The sequence below is a fragment of the Manduca sexta genome, chromosome 27, assembly GCF_014839805.1.
Source record: "Manduca sexta isolate Smith_Timp_Sample1 chromosome 27, JHU_Msex_v1.0, whole genome shotgun sequence".
Taxonomy (NCBI): domain Eukaryota; kingdom Metazoa; phylum Arthropoda; class Insecta; order Lepidoptera; family Sphingidae; genus Manduca; species Manduca sexta.
The window spans coordinates 17,275,558-17,288,603 of NC_051141.1; the positions used below are offsets into that span (position 1 = coordinate 17,275,558).

Consider the following 13,046-nt stretch of genomic DNA (forward strand, 5'->3'; position numbering starts at 1 on the left):
GGCCAGATAATGTATACATTGCAACTGTATTGCTTTAATTTGAATCTTCGTATATCTTTTAGGAAATATAATAGGTCCATCAAATTTTAACTAGTTGGCTAACAATTTAGAGTTCAACAGAAGTTAGTAGATAATGTTCATCAACTATTTAAGCCCAGTTTCAAATATTAGTAGTTTTATTATTATTCAAAACACATTCCGTCCAGCACAGTGATAATTTCTTAGAATGATACACGTTTCGTGGAATTATTTTAACAAAAGTGTACATTGTAGTCCTTTGCGTAAGCCATAACAATATACGCATATTTTAACCTAAATAGATATTCTGAGATGAATAAAAGGACTAATCTTCACGTAAGGAATAATAATAGCATGCTAGTTCTACGATCATGTAGATTTGACTCCACATTTGGATCAACCGTCTCTCACACATGTTATAATATTCTCCATTGGTATCGTATCGGCGTTCAATAAACATGATATTGTCTTTTGTAAATTTATTGGAATATATTTTTTTATTCTTTATAATTAATCTCGTAATTTAATTATAGAGTTGCTCTCATCCAACAAAATTTCGTCAGTAAATGCTTTTGAGTAGTAACCTGTTTTGAAAAGATGCCATCAATGAAAGCTTCGCATAGTTTCTTGCAGTTGTGTAAAGGAAGCCAATGGGCATCGTATTACGGAAACTTGTCTTTTTTTAAAGAGTTAGTACCTAGAAACGTCGGGATTCGTCGATTTTGTTTTAATAGTACCTACCTAATACGCACTGCTTAAAAATGTTTTACGAAGCAAATAAGACTCAGCCAAGAGTCGAATATAAAGCGATCGAATTTCTACATTATAATGCTTACATCGTCGCAATTTATACATATATAAGACAGTCTGTTAATTTGTACGCATATCACGATGTAGATTTCATTGTTATGTTAATGGGAGCTTGAGAAAAATATGTAGGTAAATAAATAGAAAGGATTTAAAAATGCAAATATATTTCCACGTAAAAAAAAGTCTATACCTGAACTATTAAATAACAAAAGCATAGCCTACACTATGGACTAGCCGCTTCTGCCTTCATATGACCATACACATTTTTGTAACATAGGCCAGCAACGAGCACGTGGCTGAGCTAAGGTCAAGTGATCCACAGCGCCCATAAAAATCCACAGTAGCCGACGAAGTGTACTTACCATATCAAACGTAAAGCGGGGTTTATAGTAGCGAGAAATGTTACAAAAGTTCACTTGCGCGAATGAGTTTTACCGTGTGAACACAGACGGCAGGCCGACTTCTGTAAATTTCAAACTTGCAGGACTTGCGGCGAGTCGCATTAGTATAGGAATATTGAAATATTGCCGGTCAGTGGTGACCTTAAAAGACTTGAGGCCCAAGACGGAGCAAAAAAGATCCCCAGTTTTAATAGTTTCATCGGTTAGATCGTAAAAAAGTACCCCAAGGCACGAGGTCCCTGTAAGCGCGAGGCCCCAGGCGGTAGCCCGGTTCGCCACTTCTGTTGCCGATAGTGTAAACTTATCCGAAAGTTCTTGCGCAATATATAACATCACGGGCCTTATTCTCTATCCCGCACGTTATTTTAACAGTGCGTAACAAGCACGTAACACAACGCGTCATGTTTAGGACTATAGAAATTTGGCTTACAGAATACCATTCCACGCACATTTCTCGAAGATAACATGACACGGCCGCGTTACGCGTTTACACTATCATACAGAATAAGGGCCCAGGCAACGGAATGTTTTGCTAGCATACGTGTTCCTTCCTATAACTTGGGGCCCTTCAAGTGGAGCATGAAGAAGCAATTATGCAGGCATAACTGTGCCGTCAGTCCGAATATGCTTGTATCCTTTGCCGGTCAGCACTTTTTTTGAGTTTTACTTCGCTTACCATCAAGTGCAGTGAAGCGACGTTGCCGAAACTCGATAAAAAAAATGCAGCGACTACTTACGATTCTAATTGTACCTAAGCTGTCGCTATACATTCGTTTTCTGTAAAACATAGTTCCTACCGCGAATATAAAACATATCCATGCTGTGATAATATAAATAATCTGACTACTGTTTTCATTTCCAACCTTTTAGATTTCTCGAGTGTTCTTACATTATCTATACACCTTCATAATGAATTTCTATATCTATAGAACTGTTTCTAAACTAAACACGCAGCTCTAATATCAATATGACAGCTTACAAAGCAAAACATTAGTGCTCCGCATTAATAGTGTAAATTTGTATTTATTTTACTAACACTACATTGCAGTGTCACGTCACAAAATCTAAAACCTATTTGTAAGTATGTCTATTTGTTATTGTGTATAATATTCATCAACTTATTTAGAAATTATTTTTATTATTAAGATTTTTTTTTATCAAATACTGGATTTTATCGGCAAATCCATACAAATTAACAGCCGCACCGGTAAAGTTGTCTATAACACAGTGGCGAACGGTGAAATTTTCCGAAACGGAACCCGACAAAACTTAATATATGTACTATTTATAAATGAGGTACAAAACATTCTAATGATAATTATATTCCACATATATTCTACACAATATAGAATTCAAGGATAGCTTAGTGAAGATGTTCCAGAACCTGATTATTAGTGTCTGATCCAAACTTATAAATAACTACTATTTAGCTCTTTATATAGTTTTATGTAAACGGCGATAGCCTAGTTGGTTGTGGAACGGACTGCCGAGACGAATGTCCGCAGGTTCAAATCCCAAGGGCACACACCTCTGACTTTTCTAAAAAATCATGTGTGTATTCTTTGTGAATTTATCGTTCGCTTTAACGGTGAAGGAAAACATCGTGAGGAAACCTGCACATCTGAGAAGTTCTCTATAGGAATTTCGAAGGTGTGTGAAGTCTACCAATCCGCACTAGGCCAGCGTGGTGGACTAAGGCCTAATCCCTCTCAGTAGTAGAGGAGGCCCGTGCTCAGCAGTGGGCAAGTATATAATACAGGGCTGATATTATTATATATAGTTTTATATGTCTATAATATGTAAAGTCTATTTCACAAATTTCAAGTAAATTTTACTTGACCATGTTAACTTATAGAGATAGTACTAATTTTATTACCATTTATTTGGGAGAATGGACTAGAGCGCGACTTTTGTATATAATCGGCTTATACATTTGTCACCAGTAGCTTTTACTCAAATGTTGTGAAGCCCTTAGTGTTATTTAATGAGAAGTAAATTGTATTTAACATACTAATAAGTGGTACTTCAAACAAAAACCTTTTAACATAATATATTAACGGCAAACAGAAGGTGTTTTTTTTTGTTGTTTTTACGACTCGCTATCTATCCCTCTACTTTACTAAAATTCCATGAAATATTGTCTCGACTAGGAAACAAATTTAAGACTTTCAAACTGTCACTACGATACATCTGATTTTCGGTATATTCAGTTTTACTTTCTCTAAGGTGATCTATAATATCACGTGTATTCACGCCTTTTGCTCGTAAGGGTAAACAGACGCGCAACTAGTGCACTCGCTTTTCGCCGTGTGTATTTCGTCCTGTAACGTCATCGAGCGAGCCTTTAGGCATAACGTGTACAAATTCTTGACTCTGATCAATTTTATTTGGGTACTTATACTCTGACTCAATTTAGGCAAATCTATCTATACTTATAATAATCTATACTTATAATAAATCTGTAGAGAGGTCAATTCTGTACATGAAATATATTTCAAAAATAACTATCAGGGGGTGATTAGGGATCGATACTGATGCCAAAAATGCAATTAGTAAAATTTTTGTCTGTCTGTCTGTCTGCCTGTATAACCGTTATAGAAACAAAAACTACTGGACGGATTTTAACGAAACTTGGTACAATTATTTGTCATACTCCTGTGCTGGTTATAGTATACTTTTCATCACGCTACTATTAATAGGAGCAGAGCAGTGAAGGGAAATGTTGGGAAAACGGGAGAAGTTACTCCATTTTTTAAGCTTCCGTCGCGTGTGCAACCTTAATGGTTAAAGCTACACAGAAATCATGTATGACGGAAATGTTCTCCTTAAAATTATGTAAAAAATATGCCACGACAGCATATGTCTATCTTTTATGGTTGACTCACAATAACACGTGTAACTCCCGATAGCTTAGCAGTTCGAAGCTTTCTTATTATATTTGTCTACTCTTACGTTTATAACACTTTCAGTCATCCCTAATTAAAAAAGTTAACATTATTAAATATTCCATAAAAAAGAATCATAGAAATCGGTATAGAAACACCAAAGTTATACATGATATGCTAATAATAAGCCATCACGCGTGAATACTGAATCCCATCATCAGACCCTGACCGGACAATCGGACCACCTGCATACCACCATACATTAAAAAAACATCCCGACAAATTGAGCACCTCCTCCATTTTTGAAGTCCGAAATCCACGCGGGCGAAGCTGCGAGCGGAAGCTAGTATAAAATAAAACCATTTGACTAAAAGTATTAAACATTTGTATTGTCTTGTATCCTATAATGTCAAGACCATTCCATCACTCCATCCTTACAATTTTGATCCATTATAGTGAAGAAGTTCCATTTAAATAATTTTCAGTATGTCCCGCCATCGCATCTTGGGTCTACCTTGACGCCTATGAACAGTATCAGGGCTCCACAAGGTAGCAATCATGGCCCAAAACTCGTCAGGCATAATACACGTGACCACCCCAGTTCCATTTAAGTTTAGTGGTTTCCAACATTTATTAACATAAAAGTATTGTCATTAACTTACACGCTGCCGTTCGCCCGCGCCAGATAGCCGGCAGCCGATAAGTTATCTCGCGTCCTGTTGGCACACCATCCCGCTGATAAGGGTTCGATGCCTCATCCAGCTCCCGCCACCGAAACTAAACGATTATTAACTTTTAAATTAAGATAATGTTGGGAGAATATTTCCCTTTTGTATTTCTATTTAAAAAAAATACATTTGGATCCAACGAAATGAAATGATTTATTTGAATCCGTAAAATGTTACACATTGTTAAGATTCCGTCAATTTAACTCTACCACCAGTTCGGAAAGCAATTCTCACCAGAGAAGAACGGGCAAGAAACTCTGGTGTTGCTCTTTTCAAAATCAACAGATGTAATATTCCAAAAGATAAAACGAGTCACTATTTTTTTTAAGTTATAACAAATGTTTCACAACACAAGTATTCTGACGCTTAGCAGTGAAATTGTTTTAACACTACACAAAAGGATACAAGATGGAAGACAAAACTCTACCTAGGACTGTATTGCGATTCTCACTTGATATTAATCTGATCACCTTCAGCAATTGACATACATAATTATTTGACTATAATATCTACAGCGTAATATGGTGCTGCTTCACGAATGAAATAGAAAAAAATGGTCATATCTTTCCACAGAGATCTAATGTTATAGACTAGCTAACATTGGATAAGATTTTGACTTACAATACCGACTTGTAAATATTTTAAGTTTGTTTTTCTACGATCGCAAACGTCTCAAACGAAATTAGACTAAATACACGTTAAAACAACATGCACATTCTTTCGAAATTCAAAAAGCACAATACGCGTTCTACAAAATGATTCTAAATTACTTGAATTATAATAAAACTAACACGTTTACTGATAATATAAGTGTAACGCTCTAATAATACCGAATAACGTGGGCCTTTGACACTGCTATCGCGTAATAGAGAACAGTCGGCTTCTGTTTTAGATACGAGAAAAATTGCCATAATTCTATTGAATACGGACTTCCCCGAATAAAGACCTGAGAGAATATGAACACTATAATACGTAAATTATATGTGTGAGCTTTTTTAATAGACTACGTTTGTTAACCTGGCAAAGGCCGGCTTAAACAAACACACCGGACTTTATGGTGAGAATTTTAGGCGCTCGCTACTCTTAAAGAATAAACGCTCATGCTGAGAGCAGTTCACTGACGAGTTACGGACCTACAGGACGGTCACTAGGAGAGGATTAGACATCAACAATTATGGAAATTCTGTGAGTTAGCTGTACATACATAATACACAAGCACAGTATACATTGCGTATTGTGAAGAAGTAATTAATACCCGGCATAATTCTGCCGCCAAGGAATACTTTTGCCGCTTGTCGGCTTTTCTCTTGGGCTTCATTCCACTTCACACGTCACTATGCACATTATGAAAAAAATGTTATATTAAAAATATATAAAACACAGTGACGTCCAAATGTGTTTATTATGACATACTACGAGTTGCTTCTCTCAAAAACCTCGATAAATGATGCTTGTGCCAATAATGACTGGATGTTATAATCAATAAAACTTATTTTCACCACGTAAATTACTCGTCGAAACTTACTGTGGAAATATAGCTTTCAAGCAAACCGCTAATTCAAGTTTATTCAAAAGTTATTATAAGTACGCAATAAACAAATTATATCTAAAAGTGAAGAGTATTAAATATTGTAAAGATGTGTCTTGTTCCGAGTTCCGAGGTTAGCCGGTTTGCATCCAGGAAAGCAAGCTGACATAACTCTAGCAACCGACGGGAGACATCGCTGGCTCATTATTACATGATTCTATATGAATTTTACTGAAGTTGAAAACATAAGATTTATAAGTTTCATTTTGATAAAAATTTTAAAGACGACTCGTTACTTACTCCTATTTACTTTCCTCTCCGGGATTTTTGTATGTTTTAATAGAAATAAAAATAGAATAATGTGATATATAAAAAAAAAATTGCGCCAAAAATTTGACATAGAACTTTGTAATAGTTATCCAGCGACATGGCTTTTAGTCAGCTGTATCAATAATTGACTACAATTTGCAACCACTTCCATGAGCTACAATGTGAATTTGGCCGTGCCATAGATGTTCTATAAAAAAATCCTCTTCATACTATTGAAAATCTTGTTATAATTATGATTCATTTTATTTTAATAAGAAATAAAAAGTTTAATTACTAAAAAGCGTATGCCCCGGGTGAGGATCGAACTCACGACCTTAAGATTATGAGACTTACGCGCTACCTACTGCGCTACCGAGGCTACGTATTGGTAGCCAAATTTATCTATTATTAAGTGATTAACAACAGGATAGTCAATATTTTTTTAAAGAGAATATTATACCTAAAGAAAATTATTCAATATCTATGGTCTATACTACCATATAATACTGAAGAATTGGTTTGTTTGTTTGAACGTGTAAACCTCTCGAACTATTGGTTCGAATTGACAAATACTTTTAGTGTTAGATAGCCTATTAATGAAGGAAAGTTATAGGCTATATAACACCACGCTATGACCAATAGGAGTAGAGCATCAATGAAAAAGTATTGATAAAACTGGAAAAAATATTCGTTTTAAGAGCTTCCGCTGCGTGCACTGCCTAAACGGTTAAAGTGTCGCAACAACCACGTAAGAGGCAATTGATCCCATAAAAAAATCTAAATAATATATATATAATAAAATTAGAAAACAAAGTCTGTTACCGTAGTATCCGCCTGCCTGTTTCAACGCGATAGAGTCAAAATCTACCCAACGGATTACGACAAATTTTGGTATGGAGATAGTTTGAGACCCTAGGAAGGATATACTTAGGCTTCGTTCCATCCCTGGTAAAAACATAGCGGGACTTGTATCCTGGAATGCTCCTTCACGCGAGCGAAGCCGCGAGCAAAAACTAGTAATAAATAAACACGAATCGCTCATGAAATCATATCACTCATCCCAAAAGGGCGTCAGCGGCGTTGACTTTTGATCCGTGAAAAACCGGGTTACGAGCACAATTCCCTATCTGCAGAGCCTATGTATGCAAAGTTTAAAGATGTCATTGATGGACAAACATGGCTTTTACTATCGATACCACGGTTCTTGCATTTCGGCGGTAAGCAGTATAAAGGAACGTCGGTTTTACTAACATAATTCAATCAGTACTTTGTGAAGTAGGGAATCATTTAATTAAACACGGTTGACGTATACGGTCCCCCATATTTTGTTATTAAAAGGACAGCACCAAAACATTATTCCCAGATTAAATTATATCCTATTAATAATACACAGAGTTCCTTAAGATACTTGCACTAAACCGAAAATATAACAGAAAGTTCTTGCTCCCGCGCTGTTTTGTAATACTTGCTTTCAGTTCGTTGTGTTAATTGTGTGAACAAACAGTAGCGAGAATTGCACGGGCCTCAGAGGTTTCCGTTATACTTACTCTCGTTGTTCGAGGAACTCTCTAATTCAATGATGGTGCATCAAAAAAGTTCACATTGCTACGAAATAAATGCATTAATCACGGTTTAGGGATGTTATATCTTTTCTTATGGTAATCAGGGATAAGACAAAGATCTGAGAACATGCTTGAATAAGCATTGAAAATTCTTATCAACGTTTTAAAATGTTTATTGACAAAATAGATTTGGCAACAAACTTCCAACACAGATACTAATCTCTACGTTGCAGTGAAAAAATTACATTTCAGTTTTGTCTCACCAAACAATGCCGCATACAAAACAATCTTATATATTCTTTTAAAAAAGGTCCCACGATTCATTCAACAGATTCATTCAGAACGCGCTTATTATTCCCGACGTGTATTTGTCAAAAAACACTCGGAGCCCATTGTGTTCCCGAAACATGTACGGGATGCGCCCCATTTGGCCGCCACATGTCCGCAAAAAATCACGAACGCCGCCGACGTTGGCCGATTTTGTCCGAACTTCAATGGTTACAATGTAGTATTTGGACTTTTTGTACGAGTTTAAGGGATTGTTTTGTTTTTATTTTTTGTTTAAGTATACTGGTAATTTGTCAAAATCAGGGTATTACAGATGTTGTAACTTTCGCGGTGCATTCAAAAGAGCTTCCAAACATGTGTAGAACCAGTTTTGAATAACTCTACATACCTCACTTTCATTTTGTGGTTATGTGATCACAGGATAGTATTTGTAAAAATAATGCATCACTAGGGAAAATCAAAATATTGTGGGCTAAGGATATTATGTTCTGCTGCGCTTGTTTAATTGTGCTGACTAGTCTGAGTGGATTCGTTTTTCGTAGTTTATGCTACTTAATTCTTATGCAATTGAGTACATGCTGCAATAACCAATGCTAAGGCAACTTAAATGCATTTATTTACCTACTATAAATGTTCGTGAAGAGGAGATAGGTGGAGTTAGTGTCTCGTTATTCTCTATACTCAAACATAGGTATTTAATTTAATGAATGGATATTATACTCAAACATTACCAAATATACATATTAGTATCATCCTTTAGTTATTTATTACAAAAACTCAAAGAATAAAATTAGTCGCTCGTTCTTTATATTAAAATACAAGTGTTTTGTTACAATTTAATTGATTTTATTTTCAAACGTTCAGGTTTGTGACATCTGCGATTCAACAAACGATGCCAAGAAACACCCTCCGGAGTATGCGGTGGACAACAGCGAGACATGGTGGCAGAGCCCGCCGCTCTCCCGCGGGATGAAGTACAATGAAGTGAACCTCACCGTCGACCTGGGACAGGTGGGTGCTGTATTATAGGCTTACGGTGTTACCTCAATATACTTACAAACGGGGTAGGCGAGGTGTCTGTATTAGCCATCACTTTAGGTCTCTGCTAGTAGGGTAGGCAGAGATACCACTTTAAAATTCTGTTTGTTTCCAACGCATAGAAGTTCCTTTATTTCTGATGCTGATTCTCACATTACGATTAAAAATTTTGACCATGAAAGGAATATTATGAGCATTATGTCACCGTTTCTAGCATTTGCATATGTTCTTAAATAAAGTTTAGTGCCGTAGCAATCCGGTAAGTTATGCGACCGATGACATCAGCTTTGCGTACCAGATGGTCTAATGTGGGTAACAAACGAGGACCTAACGATTCTTTGCCAGATGTCCCGCTTTTGGCGACTACCAGTACAATGATTAGTCAATACGGGTTTCTAAGATATTTAGGAAAGTGACTTAGATGTGGGCAATTGAAATGCCAAAAATACTAATACTTCATTTGTAGATTATTTTATGTTATAATAATATTTACATTTAACACCGCGGCTCCAATACTATTAAGGGTGTTTTTTTCCAAATGATTACGCAAAAGTTTTATGTAAGCTTATTTGTCACAACAAAAAGTGTTGGGGTTGTGGCTTCCGCTATTTGATACGTAGTTTGTACCCCCTCCTCCCCCCTACTATTAAAGGTTAATTGACACTCTTCATTTAAAAACTATTTACTCGTCGTTTATAATACTTATGTGCGGCCCTAACTTAAGGAGGAAAAGTCTTGTGCTATTGCCCTCAGAACAATATCTAAAGTCAGATCTTATTTGAGCTTGTGCCAAACGTTTCTTCAATTCTTAAACTTCAACAGTTTGTTCTAAACATTTTCAACAATGTCTTTTTTCATTCCTTAACGCGTCGCATGCCAACTTGTGTTTAGTAATCTATAAAGGTTTAGTGAAGTCTACGCGACGTTTCATCTGAAACTGCCGTCTCCAATAGTCGAAAATAGCATTATGGCGAGTACAACGACCCCATGCACCACGAGAAACATTAAATTAATTATAGAGCAGGATTTATGGACGCGTTCGCGTTGGATAATCCTGGATGGCTTCGTCTGTCCATTTTAGTAATTAGAGGGAATTCGACAAACTAATGAGAAAATGAAGACGGGGAATTGCATAAGGAATACCTCCTTATTTTCACGTCAATATTATTAGAAGTAAAAATATCGTGATACTCATATGAAGTGTAATGACCATCTGTGAGTAAAAATTGTAATTAAATATTATTTTTATAATATTATTATGTAAAAACACATATTTTTCTTTGACTAAAATAAAATAGCCCGTTATAGTTGTACCCGAGCGATGAACAAAATTAAACGTCTACGATTTATTCAGCAACTTTTGTGAATGACAGTACCTATACAATTTTTAGGGTTTTTGACTTTATTAATCAAAAGTTACAATGCTAATACCTCTTAAAGCTTCTATTAAATACCAGATAAACAAGAATCATATAATATTATGATTATATTGATTTTATTTATTTTAAAAGTATTATGTTAAATCAGAAATAACTCCCGCTTTCTTGCAAAATGCCACAATTGATATTCAAAATGTTGGATAGATCAGTACATCTACATACCTGATACCTCTATTCTCGTATGTTTATGTTGGGTATTCCCAAACACACTAAACAGTATAGCGGTCGTTCTCACGTTTCGTTCAAATTACCTTTCCGATGTTATAACTTTTATATTTCTGAATTTTACATAAAAACCGATGGAGGGATGTATTCCTACCTAATGAATGCTTAATGTCACCGAGTTACGTGGAGCTATGTCTCTGTATAAAAAAGTTACTGAAGAAAAACATTCTTCCCAATGTCCGCTCTATATAATCTTAGAATTGTTTGGGTAATCTTATATCCGTTTTGTTTTCTTAGTAACAGTTCTAGCAGAAATCAAAAAACATTATGTAATAACTTAGTCATAATAGTTGTTGTAATGAAGACATCTTCGTTTCAGATGACACATAAAACCTTTTTTATTATAAAACTACGCTTTTTTTAATTTGTAAACAATTCTTGAAGTTATAAATCATATCGAACTTTAGCAACTTGGCCAAATATTACCAATTTTTTTATATTCATAATATTATGATGTTCCATAATATAAAACTAGGTTCTATTTTATTGTTGTAACACTGAGGATCTGAGCTTACAACAGCGCCCTCTGTCGACCGTTCCTTACATTTATTTAAAAGCTTTATCGACTGACCTATATCTGCCAAATGCAAATGGCTGTCATTGCTTGAGTAAAAGTAAAATGTTATGTCGATATAGTGATTAAGTGGAATATTATTAAGTAATAAATAAAAGCAAGTGAAAGAATAATTTAATGCCGCAACAGAATAAGAGCCTGGTGTCCAGAAGCTACGATCCAGGCTAAAATTAACAGCTAAACAATACAAAGGTTTTAAAGTGCAAACAAAAATGTCTGAGGACGTTAATTGAAAATATCTCGAATATTCAAAACATCTGGTATAGAAAAGTTGATTTCACCGAAATGTGAGAGGTTGCAGGATATCCAAATACACTGGGAATTTTGCACTACAAGAAAAAATACGATAAAGTAAGGGTAAAGGAAATAAATTATTATGCCACATCAGAGCGAAATTATTGTACAATAACGCAACATACATGTAAGCTTACAGGATAAAATGAACATTGTTACAAAATATGGAAATTAACATTTATACCAAATCGCAACTGATAAACAGATCAACCTCAATTTCAATATGGACTAATTTATGACGAAGGTAAAAGATGAAAGCTGTACATGTATAGTGAACGTTTTAAAACACTTCAAAACTGCATTAAAATAGGAAGTATTACTGTTAACTCTCATAAATGTAATAAGCCGTGAGATAAAACTCATAAAATGTAAAGGTCATATTTAGAAGAAAAAATTAATTAGTATTACAAGGAAGAATATTATTTTAGTAATTATTTGAGTGTTAGAGTACTAAAGAAGTAATTACAAAGAACCAGACAAGAATCAAGCATTAATAAATTTGCAACCAGCACCCATATTGATCATTAATGAAAGTATATTTTTTAAAAATAGAAGAACAAAATCCAAAAAAGATACAGTGCAAAAAATAATTAAATTATAAATCCAGGCCACACAGCTATATATGATGACCATTAGCATATAATGTTAATATAAAAAAAGGGTTTCTTCAAACAGCTTAAAAAATACTTCAATTTATCATAACAGTAATCAGTCAAGGATGAGAAGAAACCAAATTAAAAATAGTATGTACCTGATCTTTAAACATACTAAATACATCAGAACACTTGCATTTATAAATGGAATCATATTTAAAAGTCCAGAATTATTAACGGACAAAAATAAAGAATATAGAAAACTCTGTTACAAAGATGTATTAAAATAATTAATATGGAAAGACAGAATAAATACATTATGGTGTAATAACAGATTGTGACATTCATGGACCT

At 34.8% G+C, this 13,046-nt stretch overlaps 1 protein-coding gene and 1 non-coding gene across 2 annotated transcripts in view; one reads left to right on the forward strand and one right to left on the reverse strand.

Moving 5' to 3' along the window:
* Positions 1–13,046, forward strand: part of LOC115439940 (laminin subunit alpha-like) — an 89,013-nt gene that overhangs the window by 433 nt on the left and 75,534 nt on the right. Inside the window, 1 exon segment of the mRNA XM_037443756.1 lies at positions 9,394–9,540. Coding sequence (XP_037299653.1) covers positions 9,394–9,540 — 147 coding nt within the window.
* Trnam-cau lies at positions 6,986–7,058 on the reverse strand. The gene has a single exon. It is a non-coding gene; the product is annotated as a tRNA-Met (tRNA).